General features: G+C 44.2%; 1 protein-coding gene across 3 annotated transcripts; it reads left to right on the top strand.

The window, feature by feature from the left end:
- Positions 1 to 1,194: 1,194 nt before the first annotated feature.
- GCNT4 (glucosaminyl (N-acetyl) transferase 4) lies at positions 1,195 to 17,842 on the top strand. 3 transcript variants are annotated; one of them, XM_066182269.1, is made up of 2 exons: positions 1,195 to 1,262; positions 15,849 to 17,842. In XM_066182269.1, the coding sequence occupies exon 2, from the start codon at positions 15,850 to 15,852 to the stop codon at positions 17,215 to 17,217; it is 1,368 nt and encodes a 455-aa protein (XP_066038366.1). In that variant the 5' UTR covers positions 1,195 to 1,262; position 15,849; the 3' UTR covers positions 17,218 to 17,842. The 3 variants fall into 3 exon arrangements, with proteins under 3 accessions (XP_066038366.1, XP_066038364.1, XP_066038365.1); XM_066182267.1 differs by lacking the exon at positions 1,195 to 1,262 and adding an exon at positions 1,481 to 1,603; XM_066182268.1 differs by lacking the exon at positions 1,195 to 1,262 and adding an exon at positions 5,268 to 5,355.
- Positions 17,843 to 24,295: the final 6,453 nt, after the last annotated feature.

Here is a 24,295-nt window from a genome sequence, read left to right as displayed (position 1 = left end):
GGTCTTCAAACCTTAATACTAAACTGGAGGAAAATACTCTGTTTAAATCAATAGAATGAGCAACTGCCTACAAGAGACTTGGGCCCTTTTTCTTATCACCAGTAGTCAGTTAGCTAGTTGGGTAGGAAATGATGTAAGTGATCTGAAATTCGAACTGCGAAGTTATTGGCCATATCAAGAAAAACATGGCACAGGAGGGGAGTAAAACATTTCTAAGAAATGGGACTTCGGAACAGGATTCAAAGAACTTTTATGTGATTTTTGTATCCATATGTTTTTTCTGAGTTATGGATGTGGGATTTTTTTGTTGTGGTGTTTGTTCTCATGAGGCTTTGGCTTTGTCTGTGGCAGGAGGTTTTACCACTTACACCAATACTGCCGTAGCAGAGTAATCCACAGGTGAGTTTACTACCATCTGTGGCCTTTTGATTTCACTTACACATTTCTGTGGTGAGAGCTCATACACCCAGTTACATATAACTTGGTCACAGTGGCTTATGCAATTACCAGCCTTAAGCCGAGCTGTCACAGCGGTGCCCAGCTGCAGGGTCAGCGCTACAGGAGCAGACAGATGCTCTCGGTGCGGTGGCGGCTCCCACATTTCTCACCACGCCGGTGCACCAGGGCCCGAGGCTCTCTGCGAGCAGAGCCCACAGCTCGGCCTGATGTTAAAACATCGGCCTGAGCCTGGAAGTGGCTGGGGAGCTGCAGTAGGTTATTTCTCTGCCAAGTAAAAATAATAAAACGTCCCCAACCAACCTGCTAAAAAGCAGAAGCTTGACCCCAGGCTGCAGCTTATTAGTTCAGAGCTGCAGCGCTTTGTGCCCACCCGCACTGGGAACGCAGCAGCTCATCCCTTTTCACGGCTCGGCTCCCGGGACAGCCGAGCAGAGGACAAGGAGCCTGGGCCGGGGGCTCGTCCCCAGTCTTGCCGCCCGTAGTGTTGGGGAAGCTCTCGAGCCGCTCCTCCCCCGAGGGGCAGCCTGGGGAAGTCGGTGCCGCGTTTGCCGGAGGGGCGGCGAGGAGGCGGCGGGTTCCTCCCGCTCCCAGGTGCTGGGGGGGACCTCACCGTCACCTCCCACTCGTCCTCCTCCTCCTCCTCCTGCCCGCCAGGTTTCGGGGCGGGCGGCGGCCCTTCTATTTTTTCCTCCACGTCATGGAGAAAAATGCTGTGCCGCACACACATCACACGCCCCGTGCACACAAGAGCGCCCCTTCGAGCCGAGCAGGGCGCCGGCCCGGGACGGCGGTGATCCTCCCGGGTGAGTGCGCGTCTGGCGGGCATGTCCCGGGACGGCGGCAGCGAGGGGTCCCGACCCGCGAAGCCAAGCCCTAACTTCGCGGAGCGACGCGCTGCGCTGGCAGCCGCTCCCGTCCTTCTCCCGGGGGCCTCGCCCTAGGCGCAAATTTGGATGCTCGGCCGTGGCGGCGGAGTTTGAGAGGAGGAGGAGGAGGGGGGGGAAAGGGCGGAACTGTGTGACTCCGCGGGAGCGCAGCGGGGCGGTGCTGCGCGGGGGCGAGAGGGCCGGGCCGGGCGCGGCGCTGGAGGCGGCCGGAGCAGCAGCAGGAGGAGAGTCGGTACCGATGCTGCGGGAGAGCTCCGGTAAGACGGTGCCGTTTGTCTTAAAAGTTAGTTACGGGGGTATTTTGCGCCTCGGTAACAGGGTGCGGGTGTCCGGAGCCGGGGCGCACACCTGTCCGCAGCTCGGCTGGTAGGCGGCGTGCCTAGATGTAGAAGCCTTACAAGCTTCTCTCCAGAAGCAACAGTTACACCAACTTAGAGAAAGGTTTGGTAAGAGGAATCGGGGCTACTTGTGATGTTGGCCTTTTTTCGTTTCTCAGTAAATGGTTCAAAACGTTCGTGTAGCTGTGTTCAAAACTGCCAAGTGCACTTAGTCATTTCTTTAGTAGGGAATGAGGTTCTTTCCCCTTGTGAGGAAGGAGAAAGTAACAATAGGAAGAATCTGTCAGAACTTTTTTCCCCCTCGAAGAGAGACGGTACCATCTTGTCCCTCATTATTGGGTGAACAGACTTACTAATGCCAGAGTAAAGCTTAGAAAAAGAAGACGTTATAGGGAACCTCTACTGTGTCCCACCTGAGGATCTGCTCCATTGAACATCCTCTAACTCATTGCAAATATCTAATCCATAAAGTAACCTGTTACATTTTGAGGTAGGGATATTTCCTTAATAGTAGCCTTTCTGCATAAACAATTTTTCTTAGTAGTAATCCTTTTGCATTTGCTTGCTTGTGAAAGAAACGGCTGAGGGGTAGAGATGGTAGATAAACTTGCAACTGAAGTGGGGGTGATTAACAAGAAAGACCTGCTTGCTTCTTTCAGCAGGGGAATTACAACAGTCAAGTGACACTGGGAGGTAAAAGATTGAAAGCAAGTGCAAGACAGTGGGTTTTTACACCATGCTCAAGTGAGCTGTAGTGTGTTGGCCCCCACGCCCACACTCCCTAGTCTCTGCATGTCAGAAAGCTTATGTGGGTCCAAAAATGACTGGATTAAAGAACTCAAAATTTCATAAGAAACAGACATTTGTAACCTGTCTTTGAAAACTTCTAAGCTGGGAAGAAATAGAACTGGAAAGGACCAGTGGAGGAGGTGTTCAAGAGCACTTGATCTTTCTCCTGTTTCCAAGCATCAGCTTTTGACTACTATGAGACAGTATCCCAGGCTGGATGGGCTCCATGGATATGATGTGATTGTTCTTTCATGCATGTAGCTTTTCTGAGATGGTCACAGAAAAGGAAGTGAAATGCTACTACATTTGTGCAACTGTGGTTTTATACATCTGATAGTGGTGGGTTTTTAGCCCAGTTCTCATGTAGTTTTGTGTATGCCGCCCAGCTGTAAAGGCATTTAAAAATTACCAACAAACCTGGCTAATGCTTTTTGACATGCATATTGTATAAGTTAGTAATTCTTAAGGATTATAACTTTCTGAAAAGCAGTAATGGTGACAAGGAATACATTCAGGTTTCAGTTGCTTGGGTTGGCACCACCTTACTGTGATGTTATACTGGATATCCAGACACCCAAGAAAGGGGTCCACACACTGAAAACTGCTTGTGTAGTAGGCTCTGTAGGTTTTGTGGTTCGTAACCTATACTATGCCCACTTTTTTATGGCCTAATATGTGCAAATTATTCTAGTCAGCAGGCTGGCTGTGCCATCCTATAAATGCTTTGCTGAGAGGCAAGAGACTGTATCGGAAATAAGTAGTCCAGGTAAGTTCAGAGGAATTAAGCTTAAAGCATTTACGTAGTAGTTACAGCTACAGAAAGAGTCATCAGGAGTCATATGGTGACTCCAGCTTTTGAGGTCTTCCAAGAAGTATTGATAAAGGAACTAAGAAATGTACCAGATGAGTCATAAAAAGCTCATTTCTGCAACATAAACAGCAGGGTGCTGAATCCAGCAAGCGAGTACATTTTGCGTAATTGTCAACAAGTCAAGCCTCATCAGACGTCTCCCTGAAACACTCAGAAATGAAGAAGGCTTTGCCACGGTTTGCAGTGTGACCAAGTGGGAGGCAGAGGTTACTCTGCTTTTGTTACAAGAGAGACACCTGTGAAGAAAGAGGAGCCCTCCAATTGCATCACACCCAGATAAAGGCAGGTGATGGGGTAAATACCAGCCTGTCAGAGACTCACCCACCTCCTGCAACATGCTCTGTTGTATTATCAAAGTGCTGCATGGCTTGTCTGGTGGGTCAAGTAGCTTGCCTGTGGCCTGTGCAGGATTCCCTGGTGCCAGTCAAAGACCTTTTCCTTTTGGATTGACTAAGGAGTGCAGTTGGCCTGTGTGTGTTTTTGTGGTGCATTGTTGTTTGCTGGGGGAGGTCTTTCTGCATGCTTGATTTCCAGGCAAGGACAAGTCAACACTCTCAGTCTTACTCAAAAGATGCATAGCTGTCTGCAGACCTTTTATAGTTTTGCATGTGCTGGGAGCTTTTGTCTCACAGATGTCCCATTTTCCTATTTTTTTTAATCAGTTTATAACACATGATATAATTGGCCACTGTACCCTCTCATCATACTGAAAAGAGGTGAAGTTGACCCAGCTACTGTCTTGCCATATTGCATTTTTTGCAAACAGAGAGTGCCACTATTAAATATTAATATTTCATATCAAGGAATCTGGATACTGTTATTCTGTATAATTTTGCAATGCTGAGGACAATGAGCTAAGGCAGAACTGCAGGATCCCTTGAATCTATGACACCCAGAGCCCTCTTTGGGGCTTATGGCACTCAGCCTCCTTCAGTCACAAAAGTGCAGTTTATAAGTCTGTATCAGCTGGGAGACTGGTGATGAAGAGGAGGCTGGTGTGTGTATTTTGGTCAAAATGTGGATGGAGAGGAGGAGAATGCTACATATGCCTTAGGAATAATGCTGCAGTGCTTTCCTCGAGGGAAAATACCATGATAGTTGTTTGTGGTATATACAAATAGTGCATTGTTTAGTTCCTCAAATTTCTTTGTAAGCATCACACACAGAAAAATAGCCCAGAAATGTATTTATTTCCATGGAGACTTTGTATACCTTAGAAAGTATTTATGTGTAGGTGAACCTCCAAGGCGGGTCATCGTATCTAAAGAGAATTTCAGGAAGTATCAGGAGGACTGTGGGTCTTATAACAGTAGCCCAAACTTCTGGCCTTGGCTTAGTGTCACAGTTATTTTATTTGTGAAGGGAGCAAGGCCTCTGAGACCTGGAGTCTTGGTACCTGAAGTATTGTGTGCATCTTAAACTTGGTAAAGCTTTTGACAGAATCCTCATGTCCCGGTGCTTTCCTGCCTCTTCCCAAGTCCTCTTTATTCTGCTAGAAAAGGAAATTAGGTTGCTTTGATGTGATCTGTTCTTTTTATGGCGTTTCTTTCTTCCTGCCTTCTTGGTGCTTAGAAATGCTACGTGAGTAAACAGAAATATATGCTGCTTATACAGATAATGCCTTCCACAGCTTAATAATACCAATGAAACCTTCCCAACCAACCTGCAAAAAAGCAGAGGCTTATTAGTTCAGAACTGCAGCCATAGCCAGCCCTCCTGCCCACCCGACCTGGGACTTGCCGTGCCAAGCCTCCACACTCACTATTTTTCAGTTAACATTTTACAATTTTCTTTTTCAATTTGTGCAAGGAACAATGTCATCCCTACTGCTTCTGTATACATCCCTACAACTTCATACACATTTGAAGCACTGATGCTGGTGGAGGCTGCAGGCAGTGGCAGGATGGAGCAGACACTGGGACTTTGCCCACTGAGCTGGCTGTAACCATATTGATGCCCTGGGACAGAGCATCCTAAAGAGGGAGAGAGAGACCACAGCAAAGCTCAGGAGGTAGGTCTGCAGCTGTTTTTGATGTGATCTTGCTGATGTGGCAAGCTGTGACTTTGAGGGGAGAAATTACTTAAAGAGGGTGATTTACAGTGGGGCTTTGCAGACAGCAAACTGCCTTGCAGTCTGCAGGCAGCTTGGTGGTGGAGTGAAGGAAGTGGAGAAATATTTTGAGCTGTTAATGGGACCTTTTCTGCAGTGTGGTGCAGTTTTCTCCTGCTTCCCTGTTTCACAGGAAATTTCCACCCTCTTTTATGGGGCATCTCCTTGCCAATGAACACAAATTCTGTCCCTTTGGGTCTAATTTTTATGTTATCCTATAGTTTAAAGGTTAACCCTTTCTCCACTGTAGTACTATTGCTTTAAACTCCCATATGAGGTGGAAAAAATTCTGTTAGACTCTAGATTGCCACAAATTAGAAGGGAGTAAACTCTATTTGTTGGAGCATGTGTTTGTTAGTGGGATTTTGTTTATTTGTTTTCTTGACTCCTGCCTTTATAGTACACTATGATGTCCTTCGCAAGCATGGGTATCCCCATGTCACAAAGTCAGGGAATTGAAATTCTCAATGTATAAGCATCAGGCTTAGAAATTTTGATTACTATCTCTGGGCCTTCTTGACACTTCTTTGCTTTAAGACGGCTGCAAATCCTCTGACTATCATGACACAGTAGTATGAGATGTACCAAGAGATTTGCTGAGAGATTTTTCAGGCCTCCAGCAAAAGAGCTTTCATGAAAAGTTACTGTAAAGCAGTTCAGATTAGTTGGGGTTGCAGAGGAACCACATTCTCTCTTGTGCTGCTTGTATGACCCTGCAGAAGTTGCTTGCCTCTTTTCCTGGTCAAAGAGCTGAGACATTGACTTTCTTTACCTTGACATATCTCTGGGACATGAACATGCTGAAATTGATGTAAGATATTTTGCTGAAACTATGGGGATTGCCACTGGAGGCAACCAGATAGGAGAATCCAACCTTTTCTAGAGAGCCTCCAGAGAGCTGAAACTGAGTGGTAAACAGACAAACAAAACGACTTACTGTCTGCACAGGAAGTTCTACTAGGAAGTAGAGATCCTGTGCAAGAAAGGGTCCTCACAATTAGTACTGGGACAAAGCTGTGTGTGATATCCATAAATACCAGATCTTTGCTGAACCTGTGTTTCCCAGGCATGTGGCAAGAACTTGTCTTTCCACTTCCAGAACAAAAACCACTCTGTGCTAAACTGTTGTAGTTTCTTACTGTTTTTCATTGGGACACTGTATTGTTTTAAGTCTTCTGGGTCTTAAACTTGGCAGGTTTATCATCCAATTACCTCTAAAAGTAATGACATATTCTCCCACATCTTGCAATTAAGTGTTTAAGTAATTGAAGTTACTTAGCTCTTTAGTTGTCCATCATTCAGAGAAAATTTAAGTGAAAAGTAATTAATTTTACATCAGGTGGGCAAGCCAAAACCAGGGGGTGAGATGTGCAGAATGAGGCTGGTGCTAAGTGTGACTGTGTAAGAGGGGCACAGGCTGAGGCCCCAGTGCAGGGCAAGTGGGTGGAAAACCAGACAAACTTGATAGAATCAACTGATTGAGATTTAATGCCAATAAAACATACTCCTACAGAAATCCCCTGATCCCTATCAATGTATGGTTTTGCAATGGAAATAACCAGCTAGCAGCAGTAAAAAATAGCACATTAAGAAATTAACTTTTCCAGTTGGCAGCATTGAATAGTTAAGTAGTGGTAAAAGTTTAATTCAGACAGATAGTTTACAAAAATTAAAATAAATAGCTTAGGAAAGCACAAGATTACTTTTCCCTAGTTTCCCAGGAACATCATCCCCTCTGTGTTTCCCATAGACCTATCAAGACCCAGACTTGATTTGTATAGACCAGAGGGAAAACCAGGAGGAGCTAGCTAAATTTTTGCACAGTTGGTCATGCAAACCACCAAGTTTGCATTGCTGTGTGAGCAGGTGTGTTTTAAACAAACAAAGATATTTTATCAGGGGGAACTTTCCTGAAGTGCTTTTACTTGGAGGAGAGGGAATTGTTCCTATAGTTCCTGCTTTATAGAGTTACGGTGTTGGCTGCTGAAATACACTGTGACCTGGTTTCCAAGGCAAGGTGTAGACACTCTTTTTGCCTCAGATGCCTTTGAATGGTAGGGGTGTAACAGGTTGGAGAAAGCACTTGTTCTGCTACTCTCATTTTTGGTTTTACTGTTAATGCTACCTGCATAAAAGTACTTACTCTTATCAATCCCTCTCTCCGTTCCCCTCTTTTGTAACTTCCCAACCTCTGTTCTGCTGCTCCTGCTCTTCTCAGCACCCATTGCCCTTTTTTTTTTTTTTTTTTTTTTAACCTAGGTGACAGCAAGAAACTTGATTCATGCTGTATGTATGCAGATTGGTTTCTTCATGCAAGAAAGAATCACATTCTGGGGGTAAAAGCACTCCCATTCTCCTACATCTTCTCTCCCTCTATCATCTTCCACAAACTTGCACTCAAACTGGACCTTTTCACTTAACTCTTGCTCTGTGGCAAGCACAGAAGCAAGCTACCTCACAACAGCTTTCATAGCAAGTACTAGGTATTTCAGATCCACTGAGGGGAGAGCACTGCCTGCTCGCAGCCTGAACTTTCCAAGAATCCCTGTTCTAGTAGCAGTCAACATGTCTTTTCAGCCCATGCTCTGGGTAAACCAGTCCCAATCAGATGTGATAACAGACCAAGAGGTGGTTCCCACCAGCTGGCTGTCCTGCATGGCACCAAAAGTAATTTTTGTCAACTGTAGAAAGTCACAGACTTCTTTGATCGGTATTGCTTAAGTAGAAAAGAAGTATTATAAATTTGATAATGCTATGCATTAGGAGAGATCCTGGCTTTTGTTTTCTATAGCTCAGTGTAGCTGGGGGTTGGGATTGGACTTTTTCTTGCCTACTGAGCAGGTCCTTCTGGAAGAACTGGCAGAGATCAGAGCAGGGGCGCCAGTAGACCTTAATGCAAACTTGTGCTCCTCAGGAAAGTTGTGATGCACTGGTTATTGCAGGCAGACAGGTTACAGACATCCTCAGGTAGTCCCACCTCTAAGCCTGCTGCTAATCCAGTTGTTTCCAGTATCAAAGGGATGCCTTTCCCTCTCGATGGTGTCAGCTCTCTTTGAGCAGAGATGCCTTCTTTTTTCCTGAACAAACCACAACCTTCAAAGCAGGAGTTTTATGCTTCTACCTGGAGATACATCTGCTTTCTTAGCTCCACCAGGCTCTGTGCTTCCTGTGATGGAGCTGGATGATTCATAATGGCTCCAACCTGCAGGCAACATCCAGGGAACTTGTGGTGGGCATTGTAGATCCACCTGGAAGCTTCTCCATTTAATCACTGAAGCACTTGAGTTTAATGCAGCACAGGCTGTATCAGAAAAGACAATGAGGAAAGGGAATGGAATGCTGGGGAGTTGAAAAATTCTGTATTTTCTCAAACAAGGTAGTTCAGAAGCTGCTGATTCAGAGTACTCTGAATACAGACAAACTGGGAACACCTCTGCACTGTGTGGATGGCAGGTGAGACTTGCCATGTTGAGCAAGAGGAGTGTGAGAGTTGGTAATTTGTTCCTGCTCAGGGTGAAGGGAGCTGTAGGCTCCCCCTGCGCAAGCATGACATTGGCATCACAAAGTTGCACGGACTGGGAGTCTGGATACATAAGGTTTGTGGGAAAAGCAAAAATAATAGTGTGAGGAGCTGTAGTAAAGCCCTGGTCTCTCACAGGGTTTTACTGCAGGTTTCCATATGTATATTTTTAGTGTCTTACTAAAGTGAAAAGTCGTCTTCAGAGACACATTGTGAGCCCAAAGCCTGCCAGGTTCTTTGTGCTGATGAAGGGAACCTGTCCATCCCTCTGAGCTCTCAAATGCCTTCTTAAACACTTACAGAGGGGTGGCCTCAAAGAGAGCTGAAGCTTTTGCAGCGCTGGTCAAGCTTGGAGGTCAGCCAGGGCAGGGTCTTGGTTCTCTGAGCTAACTCAGACTTGTGCTGGCCAGAGCAGCTTTCCTGGCTTTTCTCCATTGCATCTGAGTGCCGTTCTGGGATGGAGGAGCTGCTGGAGTGTTCCTGGCAGAGGACAAGGGTTGGGTGGGATGCTGCTACCCCTGGAATTCTTCACATTAGAAGTGCAACAAGGCTGTGTAATTGCAAGCAGGGTTGGCAGAGCTAGCAGTTGTGGTGTAAAAGCTGGGCTTTTTCCTGGCTTATGTTTGTTGTGACCATGGCTTTCCCAGGGATGCTTCATCCAGCCCATCTCACAGTTCATGCTTTGGGATGAATTGGTGATCCTTTGCAGTTCCCTGGTATCTTTCCACCAGCTGCAGAATGCTTCAGTTGCTTAGTTTGGGCAAGGTGTGCATAGCAGAGCAATGAGGATGCAGAACAGGTTCTCCGCTGTTTTTTTCAAGGCCAAATCTAGAAGTAGAGTGGGAAGTTTCGCCAGATTAAGTTCTGCTTCTTAACATTAGGTATTATTAGATGTTATGTGACAACCTCCAGCAGTCTAGTGGAAATGTTCCTACCCATGGTGGGGGAGTTGGACTAGATGACATTTAAAGGTCCCCTTCCAAGCCATGTATTTCCATGTTTCTGTTATTCTGTGAAACAACATAGATGGCGTCGAGTTTCTCAGTAGGAGTGAGAGTTTAAACTTGGTTTTACCCTGAAGGAATGGAGGTACATTTTGTAAAAAGATGTTTTTCCCAGTGAATTACTGTATGTGCTCACAGGGGGTTCTTCAGTTTGGACCACCACTTCTCATAATGTAGTTTCACATGACTGCTGTGTTCTTCTTCCAGTTAAAAGGAACAGCTTTCAAGGGCTTCTTTCAAGGGCTGTGTGTTTACAGGGAGGCGGATAAGACTTTGCTCCCCTTTCTGTATGTGTGGTCTGCTTCCCTCCAGGGAAAAGATGCTGGACTGATAGGAGGTATCCAACAGTACCTAGATATGCAGTTCCTCATCTGGCACACAACAATTTCTTTGCATAGCACCGTGAAGATGTAAAGTTGATAAGGTTCACTTCTCACTGATCTGGTAAATACAGAGAAAATTCTGGTGGGCACACTCAAAACCAATTTAAACCTTGCTTACACTGGTTGGTATTGTTTCCACAGCTTCTTAGATATTCAATATTATGGAACTATTAATAATAAAAAATGATATAGGAATCATAAGCTTCACTCTTGCAATAATCACCCAGTATGTGATAGTGCACAGTGGCCTTAGCAAGAGTATTTAGATCAGAATGCAGAAAAAAATTACAGCACTGAGGTGAAACAGCAGAATAGTTTTTCAGTTAGGCAGATCATCAGTCCCTCTTAGGGCCTGCCTTAGAGGCGAGAAGTTCCACTGCTGCTTTTACAGATTTTTACAAAACATACCATTTTTTAAGTTATTAAAAGATACAAATGAAGAAGCAAACATTATTCTAATCTCTCCTAATTTTGATGAAAATACCCTAAACTGTAAAATAAGCCAAATGTGGATTTTCGCCCTCTGCAATACTTTGTTCTCATTCAAAACTGAATTTCTTTTAGAACTCAGTTCAGTTCAAACTGAAAATCCCGAAGCAGAAAGTGTTCCTGTTGAGTTTGTAAGACACACATTGACTTGAGGCAATGTGCTTGTTATTTGGGGGTGCCAGTGAAATGCAAAGTCATTCAGTTGTTCACATGGTTCAGAGAGCAGCGTGTTGAGGGTTTGCCAGCCAGGTTGTATCTGATGTTAGCCACACACCTTACCATTTTTAAACTTCAGTATCACAGAAGACACACTTAGAGCCTTGCTGTCAATCAGAAGAGTTGCAATTAATGTCTGAAGTTCAAGACTGGAAGCTTTTAGCTGGGTCTCTTCCCAGCTACCACTCTCCTGAAATCGGAGTCCTCCCACAGGAAGCCTGAGGACCTGGGGAATTATTTTTTGTGTTTTGCATTACTGTGATAGTGATAAGGGAAATGCAGATTTTTTACATAATAAATGGATCTGTTAATCAGATAGAAATACATGTGTTTGTTTTTCACCAACATGGAGAAGGTAAATCTGGGGAATTTATTGATAGGGTGGTGCAGAGGCAGGAGAATTTTCCGGGGAGCCCAGGTTTGAAAGGGCTGTATAACCTGGGGAGGATCTGGATAAAAGTCTTATGCTGGGTGAAGACCTGGGGCTCCTGCCCTCCTCAGGTCCTGGGATGAGCAAATGTACCTCAGGAATGTTTTCACATGTAGGAGAGACAAGTAACAGATTTTACAGAACAAAGCAAGATGTCAATGCCAAGCCCATAATATAAAACCATAATATAAAATCTTGATAGAAAAGATGGAACTTTGTGTGTGCATTGGATCAGGCATCACCTGAGGAAAAAGCTTTTGTGGGCAAAATAACCAGAGTTAGCATCTGGTCAGTGCTACCCGAGTTGGGTGCTTTGGGCAGCAATAGGTTGCTGTTCTCATCTGACATGTTCATTCATTCTGTGTTCCCCTGGAGAGGATGGTGTGTACAGTACACCTCTATGTCTGGGCAGAGTCTGCATGTGGTAAAAAATAAAGTTTTGCAGCTGAGTCAAAACCTGATGACTTTTGTGATGGCCCTTCTGTCCCAAGAGATTTAATTCCCCGTTCTCACACTGTTCATCAGGAAATCCCAGTTTTTGCTGAAATTAACTTTATAGTGGCAAATGATTTAGAAGGAAAACAAAGGTGATGAAGGGTGTAGAAATAAGTCATATGATGAGTGACTGAGGGAGCTGGGGTTTTTTAGCCTGGAGAAGAGGAGGTTCAGGGCAGACCTTACTGCTCCCTACAACCACCTGAAAGAAGCTGTAGCAAGGTGGGGGTCAGCCTCTTCTCCCAGGTGACCAGCAACAGCATAGGAAATGGCCTCAAGCTGCACCAGGGAAGGTTCTGGTTGGATATGAGGAAGAATTCCTTCATAGCAAGAGGGATGACCCTGGCAACTACAGTACTGTCGGTCTCACTCCAGTGCCTGGTTAAATGATGGAGAAGATTATTCTGGGAGCTACTGAAAAAATCCTGAAAGAAAATGCAGTCATTGGTCATAGCCAGCATGGCTGTACGAGTGGAGGGTGTTGCTTGACAAACTAATTCCCTTTCAGGTAGCTCACCTAGTTGATGATGTGATATGATGTGATCTTTTTGGTTTTCAATAAAGCCCCTGATACTGTCTCTCACAGGATCCTTCTGGATATGTCATGTGATGGATGGGTAAGCAGCTGGCTGATGGGTCAGACACAAAGGGTTACAGTGGATGGGGTGGCATCAGGCTGCTGACCTGTCACCAGTGGGGCTCCACAGAGCTCCACCTTAGGGCCAGAGCTCTTCAGCATCTTCGCCTCTGGCTTGGATACAGAACTCAAAGATATTCTCAAAGATATAAACTGGGACACTAAATTGGGAGGGTCTGTTGAACAAGGCAGAGAGGCCCTGCAGAGAGATCTCAGCTAATTAGAAGACTGGGCAATCACTAATTTTAACCAAAACAGGTGCTGGATTCTGCACCTGGGACACGGCAAGCCTGGATATATGCAGAGACTGGGATGTGAAAGGTTGGGAGAGCAGCCCTGTGGAAGCAGGGCAGTGGGTCCTGGTCAATGGCAAGCTGAGCATGAGTCAGCAGTGCCCTGGCAGCCAGGAGGGCCATCCCTGTCCTGGGAGCATCAGGGTCAGCATCAGCTGGGCAAGGGAAGGGATTGTCCTGCTCTGCTCTGCACTGGGGCAGGCTCACCTCCAGTGCTGGGGGTAGTTCTGGGTGCCACCATGAAAGAGAGATATTAAACTCCTGGGGAGTGTCCAAGGGAGGGGCAAAAGGGTGGTGAAGGATCTGGAGGGGAAGCTTTATGAGGAGCAGCTGAGGTCACTTGGTCTATTCAGCCTGGAGGGGAGGTCTCATAGTGACCTACAACTTCCTGGTGAGGGGAAGTGGATGGACAGGTACTGATTTCTTCTCTGTCGTGAACACTGGCAGGACTCATGGGAACAGTTGGGAGTTGTGTTGGGAGAGGTTTAAGTAAAATATAAGGAAAAGAGTCTTCACCCAGAGAGTGGCTGGGCACTGGAAAACTCCCCCAGGGAGGGGGTCACAGCACCAGCCTGACAGAGCTCAGTACTCTGAGGTGGACTTTTCTCTCAGGCACATGGTGTGACTCTTGGGTTATCCTGTGCTGGGCCAGGAGTTGTAGTTCAGTGCTGCTTGTGGGCCCCTTCCAATTCAGGGCATTCTAAGATTCTATGGTTTTGTTTGGTTTCATAGCAACAGAATGTTTGGCTCTGGGCAGAAGCTGGCCAGGGCTGACACAAATAGAGAGGTTCGGGAGAAGTTTGGAACGTGTTGGTTTTTTCCCTTCCTTTTTCTTTGTCCAGACTCGCCTTTTTGAAGGACAGAGTAAGAGAAGATTTCCTCCTTGATTTAGGCAATCCCTGTTCAGCCAGGGGCGTTGGGTGTTGTCCTTGGTGGTAGAGGCTTGGGGTGGCTTCACAGAAAGGCCACACCACACAGGTCTTCTCCCTCCAAAGAAAAAACACAGGGCGGGTTACCTGTCTTCCCCTCTACAGGGTTTTTTTTTCATATTGCTGAAAACCTGCCTTTGGTTAGGAGGAGCTTTTAAAAGTGATTTCTCTCCAGGAACACAGATACATAAAGGAAGTACGTAAAGGGGAAACCCAGATTAGACATTGGGCTGGGGTTAATTTGAAGAAGTGTTGAAGGAAAGCACCTGCCTCCTGTGGGAGAACGTGGGATTTTTGGCTTTGTAGAGAAATGAATGCCTCACTTTGTTTTGAGGATGATGAGGCACTGCAACAGGTTGCCCAGAGAAGTTGTGGATTCCCCATCCCTGGAATTGTTCAAGACTTAGTGGAAGGTTCCCTGGTGAGGGCAGGAATTTTGGAATGAGATTACCTTTAAGGTCCCTTCCAATTCAAACTACTCTATGAATCCATGAGATCTGACTTTTCTTTCTTTGTTAGTGCACCTAGAGACAGTTTCTAAAACCTGCAAAAAGTTGCTGAGCTTTGGTTTCTACAAAATAGGTATGTGTTGGCTTACCCAGGTCTGCACCTGCTGACCCCCAGCTGAAACAAGGAGATAACATTTCCTTCTTTCTATTGCCCTAGAATAGAAATATTAAGGACAAAAGTGCACAGGGAAGGGCAAAGTCAAGGGAGAACAGACAAATGAAAAAGCTCTGCCTTGACAAGCTGCAATTTAAATGTAGCTATAGCTTGCAAGACCTGACATTTAGGAGAATGCTAAAGATGCCCAAATTAGTCTTGCAATTTATTTGAATGCACATCTCAGTACCTGATATTACAAGCATATCTGAGATGTGGAGGCATCTGAGCCACATCTGCTGACCCCACCATTTTATTGCCTCTGGAACCACTCTGAAACAGCTTCTATTCAAAAGAAAATACTGGGAGCTATTCAATTTAAAGACAAAGTAGAGCTTCGTTTAAGCTAAGTAGAGCTAAGTTTACTGCTGCACTTGTATGTGGTTCTGGTCTAATTTTAATTCAGGGATAGTAACAATGCTGATTATACTCAGCCAGTGAAGCAAAGCTGTATGGAAGAGGATCTCCGTATTTAGCTTTTATCGTTAATGTGCTGCACAGGAAGATTATTAAATAACATACTGTATAAAAAGGGGCCACGTGTGTTTTTGTGGTCACATCCAAGGCTGTGTCACATGGCAGAGAGCAGGACAGACGTGCTCTTGCTTACTACTACTCCTCTGCCTTCAAAAGGGTACATTTCTTATGTGTTCATACCAGTGGATGAAAGTGTTATGTCTTAATCCACCTCTGTCTTCAGGGCAAGTTAGAAGTATTTCCCAGAAGAAATCTGAAGAGAGAAAGGACTTTGGGCTTGTCAGATCCTGTTGGCACAGGACAAGAAGGAAATTCATTTCCCCTTTGACGTCTTTATGAGACAGCTCCAGTGTTAGTGATAATGAGAATGCAGTGTTTGAATTCTAAAGCTTTCATATTTGTGCGTTTTTAAAAAACAGTACCAATATCTACCATTAGGCACACATTCTTTGCAGACTTACTATACATCCCTGTGCTGCTCCCACTGAATGCCTTGTAGTTACTCAGGAAAATAAACAATCCTTCGTACTTACAGGGATGACAGTAATGTTTACACAATTCAGGGGTTGGTGTACTTCACTTTGTGGCTCATTAGAAATTTTTAAAAGGTTTGGAAAAAAAACAGGGGGAGTCTTGTTCTGATACTCTTATTTGGCTGGAAATCATCTGGTTTATTGCCTTTACTTAGCTAATTCAGGGGAATTAAATTTTAAAGTTATGACTAGGAAGAAACTAGAGATTATCAGTGCTCTTCCTAATAAGGTGGTGTCTATGCTGTAGGCAGACTGGTGTGCACGTGTCTTTCTTAGAGGTTTAAAATTCTGATTTAAAATAATTCCATGTCCCTTTTTCCTGCAGAATGAAGACACACAAGTGGTCCTACAAATGTCCCTCAAGAAGGAAGATCTTGATTCTGTGTGTTACTGGGTGGCTGATTGCACTGCTGAAGCTCTTCCATGTCGAAAGACACTTTTTTCCCTCTAAAGGCATCTACTTAGTTGAACACTTCTTGAGCACTTCTTCGTATGTTAGAAACAGATATTCATACCCTAGAAATGAGTTCCAGTATGAAATTAATTGTTCATCTATATATGAACAAGATCCTCATGAAATTGGCAAGAGTTTAGAGATAAGAAGAAAAGAAATAGTTGATTTAGCTGATGAAGATGTTGTAGCAATGACAAGTGACTGTCACGTGTATCAGTCACTTAGAAAATACCACCTAAAACCTGTTTCTCCAGAGGAAGAGAGTTTTCCAATTGCCTATTCTTTGGTTGTTCACAAAGATGCAGCAATGGTAGAAAGGCTCATACATTCATTGTACAGTCGTCAAAATATTTACTGCATCCATTATGACCAAAAAGCAGCAAAAAGTTTCAAATCTGCTTTGAACAATCTAGCTAAATGTTTCCCAAATATTTTCATTGCATCAAAATTGGAGACAGTGGACTACGCGCATATTTCACGTCTGCAAGCAGATTTCAATTGTTTGTCTGATTTGATGGACTCTCCAGTTCCTTGGAAGTATGTTATCAATTTGTGTGGCCAGGATTTCCCTTTGAGATCAAATTTCGAGTTGGTTGCTGAACTGAAGAAACTTGGTGGAGGAAACATGCTTGAAACTTCAAAGCCAAGCAGTAGCAAAAGGGAACGGTTTACTTATCACTATGAACTTATGAAAGTGCCTTATGAATACATGCAGATGCCCGTAAAAACCAACATTTCCAAGACTCCGCCACCTCATGATCTTGAGATATTTGTAGGCAGCGCCTATTTTGTTTTAAGCCGAGAGTTTATTCAATATACCCTTGAAAGCTCACTTGCAAAAGATTTTTTCGAGTGGTCAAGGGACACTTACTCTCCAGACGAACATTTCTGGGCCACGCTTGTACGTGTCCCTGGGGTTCCTGGGGAAGTTCCAAGGTCATCCCAGGATGTAACAGACCTGCAGAGCAAAACTCGTCTGGTGAAATGGAATTATCTCGAAGATTATTTGTATCCTCCATGCACTGGTACCCACCTTCGCAGTGTCTGCATCTATGGGGCTGGAGAACTGAGATGGCTCCTGAACTATGGGCACTGGTTCGCCAACAAGATTGACTCCAAAGTAGATCCTGTCCTGGTAAAATGCCTGGCAGAAAAGGTGGCAGAAAAACAGAAGGAGTGGGTACATTTGTCCTCTGATGAACACTTTCTGCACTTAAGTTCTACGAATGCCTTGACATAACAATGCTGTGTTCTCTGCTGTCAGTGCTGTGTGCACTTACAGTTCTGCTCCCTTGACCTGCTGCAGGATGGCAGTGAGAAAGAAGTCTATTCCTTATGGAGTTCCATGTGGAAGAGTCCATTGCAGGGCCCTGCAGAGCCAGGTGACTGGCTATTTATTTATAAAGAGTCATTTCTCTCTGATTTACTGTTTTGCCACAATAAACCTGTAATTGTTTTCAGGGTGATTCTGAGATGGTGAAGTTTGCTTTTGGAGGCTCTTGTGTGGTCTGTCCTAGTGGAGTATTTCAGAAATGTATTTTACTTCAAGTGTGTTTATATCTTTTATAAGAAACTCCAGCACCTCTGTCTGCTTGTCCTCTTTTCCTTCGCTTTTTCTTTTCTTAAAGGAATAAAGGGAAGACCTCTGTATCTGCTACCTCAGGAAAACTGCAAGTGCCCATCTCACAGAATAAAACCAAGAGATCAGCGTGACACCAAATGAACCATGTGACCTCACCTGAAGTTCCACACTTTTTGTCTGTGGGAGCTGCATAGATCTTTGCAATGTGAATATGACTGGATGATTTAAAGGAAAGAAGATCCCTATATACTGCATTGTATGTACCATTGTTCTCCCAGCTAACCTGTGCCCTGCTTTTCCTTCTACGAAGCTTGTGATCGGGTGCTGTGCCAACACTGTTGGTTTCCAGAGCAGGTTAGTTGAAGCTGTTGTGCACTGTTGAGTTGTGGAGCTGTGTGTTCTCCAAAAGCAGAACACATATGTGCCCTAAGGACAGTCTCTGCAGCCTCTTGGGGGAGGTATCTGTGTCAAAAGAGGTCAATTTTCATTTCTGTCTCTACCTGTTGGAATATCCTTCTGTGAAATCCCGGTCCTCTTGAGGCAGTGTGTCTACACACAGTGGATAACAAGTGCTATTTCTAGTTGGTGTTCAGCAGTGTGGTGCTTTGTTGAAGTGCAGAGCACACAAAGCTGAGCAGTAATCATAAGAATAGCCATATTGCAGAGATTAAGACCCTGCATGAAGTGACTTTCTGTGCAAGTTCCTTGACTGTGCACTGCCATGACCCCAGTCTGGGAGGTGCCTGGATCGACCCTGGTTTAGCTGTAGAGCAGGAGTTCTCCAGCAGCCCCTGCTTGCCATGGCCCTGCCAGCCCTCCTGGCAGTGAAGTGGCTCAGGAGCCTTCTCCCTCCACACTCCAGCATGAGGGAAGTGTCTGCAAAGTGCAGAGGTCTCTGCAGAAACTGCTGCAACTCAGAAATGGCATTTTAGGGGTTTCCCTGGAGTGTTGCTCTGCCACAAGTTCAGTTTTGGTGGTTCCAGTGGATCCTGGGGTTTAGCTTTCTCCATGCCACTGTCTTCTTTCTAGCCATCTGTCCTTTATTAAGGGATCTTTTCCCACAAGTGACTTTGGGATATCTGTATCTGGTCTTACTCATCCACAGATTGCTGCAGTAATGACCATATATCAATGAGAAATCTTTGTTCCTTACTCAAGCTGGAAAAACCAACTTGCTTTTTGGTCTCAGTTTCTTTTCATAAATTTAGTCACAGTGAAGTGATCTGTGGCTCAAAACTGGTTTGAGAGTCAGGGTTCTCAGGCCTTTTTCCACATTTGTGACACTGATTTTCAGTGAGACCTCAAACAAGCCGCCCGAGTTTTCTGTTTCAGCTGTTCTGTTGTAAAATGGGAACTATAATCTACTATTGTCTTGCTAAGCACTTTGAAACCTGTGGGTGTTGTGAGTTTGGTTGCACAATACTAATTATTTAGTATTAACTTATTTTGTGGATAATTTATTATCCACGGAACTATTTATGGAATCTGTGGCTGCACAGGTCAAGTATTTCTTAAATGTACTGTTTCTGAAATAAATGGGGATTATTTTTAAAGTCTGTGTTGCTTACTTCAGTGGCATGCCATGTCTGCCCAAGGCTGTCCTGACTTGATGTAATTTATAAATACTTTGCAGCAAATGAAATATGGATAGTATTTACAGATTCATATATTAGTACTTGCATATAAAAGAGTCCTTGTGTGGTAAAAAGGTTAATAAAAGAGAATGTTAGGATCCCAGAGGGCCAAGCTATAGCCTTCTGTACATAAAAATTGATGCTTAATGATACATTTGAAATTTTGTGTTTATTTAAGCTGGCTTGATGTATGTATGTACACATATGCCCATTTGGGTTTAATTGTAGTTGTTTGATCTGCCACAAATTTATAAAAAATAATCCACCAGCACATGAACCTTCATTGAAATATATAATTTTAATCAACGTGCAACTTTGTTCTATTTTAGTTGAGTTGGGTTGGATGATGTATCATTGAACTTTTTTGGGATAAGGCACCCCATTCTTCTGAGGTGGTGGAGAAGGGGATGTGGATGTGGCACGGAACAAGGCAGCATCAGCCACTGCCGCAGCGTATTTGCCAGATGGGGAAGTGGGAGGCGTGCAGACACAGCTGAAACTTCATGAAGTCCTGATTTTTCTGACTAATTCTAGGTATTCCTGCTGCCCTGAAAGTAACTTTAAAGGCTGTTCAAGGCTGTGGAAAGGCAGTTCACAAAAATGGATGAGGCTGAAAGGTTCTCTCCTCCTGCCTCTTGCTCACAACAGGATCAACACTGAATTTGAGCTGGGCTTCTTGGGTTTTTCATGCACTCTTCCAGATCTCCAGGGAAGGAGGAATGTTTTCCATTGTTTCCAAAGAAAAGAACAGTCAAAATATAAGTGTCTTAAATTTGGAGTAGTTTTCTCTCTGGGTTTTGGCTTTACATTCAGCAGTGTTGCCAAACTGATGCCTGTATCACAGTTAAGTGATTAGATTACAGGGGTGGGTAACATCTTCATCATCACTGCTCTTTTTACACAGGTAGGTCTGCTATTGCTGGACCCAAGACCTGATACACAAACTTTCTATGAAGAAAGTGGCTGAACATAGTTTATGGCAAACTAAATAAGCTTTATTTCAGCTGAAACTTAGATTATAGGCACTTTCCCTGCTCTCACATGTTTTTGGGTTGGTTTTTTTTTGTGTGTTTTTATTTGTTTGTTGGTTTTGTTTTCCGTAGTAAAGCCTTGATTTCCTTTTTCTCTTCATTCTTGTCCTTGCTTCTGAGAGATTCCCCTTGTAAGTTCTTTCACAAATTTGAAGTACACATACATTTACACATACTGGTTCCTTCTCTACTTGTTCTGCTGAAGAGGCATTGTGCTGGCCTTCTTCCACCCACCCTGCCCTGTGCTGGTCACATGGAGAATCTGAACTATCAGCTGACCTACTTTTCCCATTCAGGAAGGATGCAAAAACAGGGAAATAGCACTGCTCCTGGCTGTCACCGCTGGTGTACATGTCCAGCCCACCATTTCATTAGTGTCTTAGAAACAGCAAAAATGCTGAATGCATTCCAACACAGAGAGTTTAAGTAAGGAAGAAGAGGAAATAATGAGCTTTAGTGAAAGAGATGCAGAGCCAACATTTGTACTACTTGTCTTGTTAATGAATTTATTAGGCTAGACATGTAACCCAGAGAATATACGTACAAACACGAATGCCTCACTATGTATTTTCTTTGGCATGGGAATAAAAGGATGTGAAAGAAAAGACTAGGAATTTGACATCTAATCTGTAACTAATTAAAACAGACTTGGCCTGTTGAGTATTTCTGTGACTACAATGTTATTACTGTGGCATTTAGATCAAGATATATAAACATTAGAAAACCAGTATTGGGGCAGCAAATGTGGAGTATATGTGGTGCAATAATGTATGTTTACAGTGTGACCTTGAGTTTTATCTGAGGTATAATATCTGTTTTAACTTGACGTTTTTACAGAACCTTGGTTGTTCCTGGTGATGGTAATTTCCACTCATAGAAGTGATGCTTCAGAACAATGTGATCTGTTACTGAGATGCAGCAAATCTCTACTGAAAGTACCCCAGTGCTATTTAGTATTTCAAGCTGACAGTTACACACTTTATCCCAGTCCTGTTTCTTTGGAGCTACAAAACTCATTTTCTATGGCTAAGGGATACTCATCTTTATAATACCAATCTATTTTTAGAAAACAGAGAAAGCAAAACCCACAAAACTTTGTATGAGGCACTTTCTCAGGTAGGAAAGTCTATGGCAAATTTGTGGTTGCAGGAGGAGGGTGGGGGTGGATTCTGTGAGAAGATGCCGGGAGCTTCCCAACGTGTCTGACAGAGCCTGTGCCTGCCAGCTCCAGGATGGACTTGCTGCTGGACAAGGCTGAGCCCAATGGTGATGAAGAGAGCGCCTTTGGGATTACATATTTAATAAAGGGGAAGAACGGTACTGAGCAACAGCAGCTACAGCCAGAGAAGAGGGGATTGAGACTGTGAAAGGAAGGACTCAGTAGGTACCAGGTCAGGGAAGAAGGAGGGGCAGCAGTTGCTGCTCCACATGCTGGAGCTGAGATTCCCCTGCAGCCCCTGGTGCAGACCATGGTGAGGCAGCTGTGCCCCTGCAGCCCATGGAAAGTCCATGGAGGAGCAGAGATCCACCTCCAGCCCATTGAGGAGCCCACACTGGAACAAGTGGATGCCCAAAGGTGGCTGCAACCCCATTGGGAAGTCCACACTGGTGCAGGGTCCTGGCAGGACCTGTGGCCCCATGGAGAGAGGAGCTCACACTAGAGCAGGTTTGCTGGCAGGAATTGTGACCCAATGAGGGTGATGTCTTAAGTTTTAGCTTTCACGTTTTCAGATTCTGTGCTGCCTAGGGGTGTAGTTCTGAGCCTCAGATTAAGTGCTGGTGAGCTCTCTTCACAGAGTGGGGAGACAAAAAAAATCCTTTTCCTGCTGAAGACCAAGGGCAACTTTCAGGCCCAAAAGCACAAACAACGATGGGCTGAAGGGAGGAATAAGAAGGATGAGACCTCACAACCTGAAGCTGTAATTGGACAATTAAACCCCAATATGCAAATGGACCAAAACTTATAAAAGGGTAAGACTTTGTGACCAGTCAGCCATTTGGTGACCATTCTCAGTCCACCTTGGGTGTAGCCCTGGTCAGGCTCTTGCCCTGCCCAAGGTGTATCCTGGAGGCCTTTCAATAAATACTCACTTTATTCTCTAGTTCTGTCTAGTCTCTGTTTCAGGTCAGCCTTTCCAAGGCATCAAGGGTCCCACGCTGGAGCAGACTGAAGGATTGCTCCCTGAGGAAGGTAGGCATGCTGGAGCAGTTTGCAAAGAACTGCAGCATGTGGGAAGGAGCCACACTGGAGAAGTTAATGAAGGACTTCCTCCTGGGGGAAGGACCTCATGCTGGAGTAGGGAGCAGTGTGAGGACTCCTTCCTGTGCAGTGGAAGGAGCAGCAGGGATATCCTGAGATGAACTGACTGCAAACCCCTTTTCCCCATTCCCCTGTGCTGCTGGAGAGGAGGAGAGAGAGAAAATTAGAAATGCAGTTGAGCCCAGGAAGAAGGCAGGGGTGAGGGAAGGTGGGGTTTTTAAAGATTTGTTTTTAATTTCTCATTTCCCTAGTCCTGTTTGGTAAGAAATTTATTTTCCCCAAGTTGAGTCTGTTCTGTCCATGACAGTAATTAATAGATGAGTGATCTCTCCTTGTCCTTATCTCAACCCAGAAGCCTTTCATTGTAATTTTTCTCCCCAGGCCAGGTGAGGAGAGAGAGAATGGCAGAATGGCTTTGGTGGGCAGCTGGCATCCAGCCAGGGTGAACCCAACATAGATGGGAAGGAGCTAGATGATGTTTTTAAGGGGCAAGAACAGTAACTTTTATTGCTACTGAGCCCCCATATAAATCTCTTAGCAGAGACTTGTTTAAGTGGAAATGCTTACATATAGCATGGTTGCTGCGGCTGTCTCTGACTCAGGTAAACAAGACTTGGGTTAGTACATTAAAAAAAAAAAAAAAAAAAAAAAAAAAAGATGATTTAACAAAGAAATTCCTGGATCCTGTATCAGTTTCTTGTCTTGTAAAAAAATAGCTGCTTAAAAATTTACTGGAACTTGACTAAGGGGTTACAGAAAGACTCAGGGGACTGTGCTGGTTGCCCCAGAGAGGGCAGAAAAAAGAGCATCTAATAATTTTGCTCATGGCTGGTCAGTGGTTTTTAGTGATGCTTTTTGTGTTATGTGTAGTAACAAATTTTTAATGTGAGCTAATTTGAAAAACTGTTGACTGACTTCCCCTCTGCATTTCAAGCATTTGCTTCGAAGCATGTGTATGTGGGCTTACTTAAAAGACTCCTCCCTGGGCTACAATTAGAGATTTCACTGTGATTTAAATTAAACAACAGCAGCTTTTTTATTGCTGAGCCTCTTTTCTCTGCCTGAATTTGTGCTCTGAAATGGAAAGGATGGCAAGTCTAAGCTTTACCTGGGGCAATAAGAAAATGAGAGAAAATACAGAGGTGCTGCAGGTGGCATTATTACCACCATACCAGCTGTTATGCTACTAGACTTATAGCTGTTATGCTCTTAATGTTGTTGTGGCGTAGCAGCTGGAAAATAAGAATAACTGCATCTTACACTGTAGAGGTTCAAATCACTATTTATGAATAACTGTGACAGGAATTGGAAATCACACTTGGAAATAACTACAACACAAATATTTAAGCACTAAATTGCAAGCAACCATAGGAAGTAGGATGAAAATACAGGTGGTGTATGCATTTTTATCTGATGCATGGAATAATTAGATCCATTGCAAAACCTTTCAGATATCAGAAAGCAGAAGTATTCTTGCTACAAAGGTTTGATATAGCAGAATTGAAGGCCCCAATTTACTTTCTCCAAGCAATGTTGTGCTTGCTTTTTTTCCCCCTACAGTTGTTTCTTACCTTTTAATGCAGCACTCTCAGCTTCTTTATGGCTGTAAGACACCCGTCTCAGTTAAACTTTATTACTTATTCCTGGTTTACTCTAAGCTGCTTTGGAATCCAAAACTTACTCTCTGTGCCTGAAGCAGTTCTAAGGATTCTTAGTGCAATCAGCATGTGCCATGGGTGGATTTCTATTTAATTGACTTTAGTGGGACATGTGCATATGCTCAGCTATCCTGGGCCTGAACTGGTACATTT

This window comes from Chamaea fasciata, unplaced genomic scaffold, assembly GCF_029207755.1.
Source record: "Chamaea fasciata isolate MVZ Bird 193981 ecotype frontalis unplaced genomic scaffold, bChaFas1.0.hap1 SCAF_4, whole genome shotgun sequence".
Lineage (NCBI taxonomy): Eukaryota > Metazoa > Chordata > Aves > Passeriformes > Sylviidae > Chamaea > Chamaea fasciata.
Note: the sequence above shows the minus strand (reverse complement) of the source record. Positions and strands in the feature narration are given on the sequence as shown.

What these genes read in the sequence shown, in the direction of transcription:
- GCNT4 (XM_066182269.1), top strand. Translation starts at nt 15,850, where the DNA reads ATGAAGACACACAAGTGGTCCTACAAATGTCCCTCAAGAAGGAAGATC.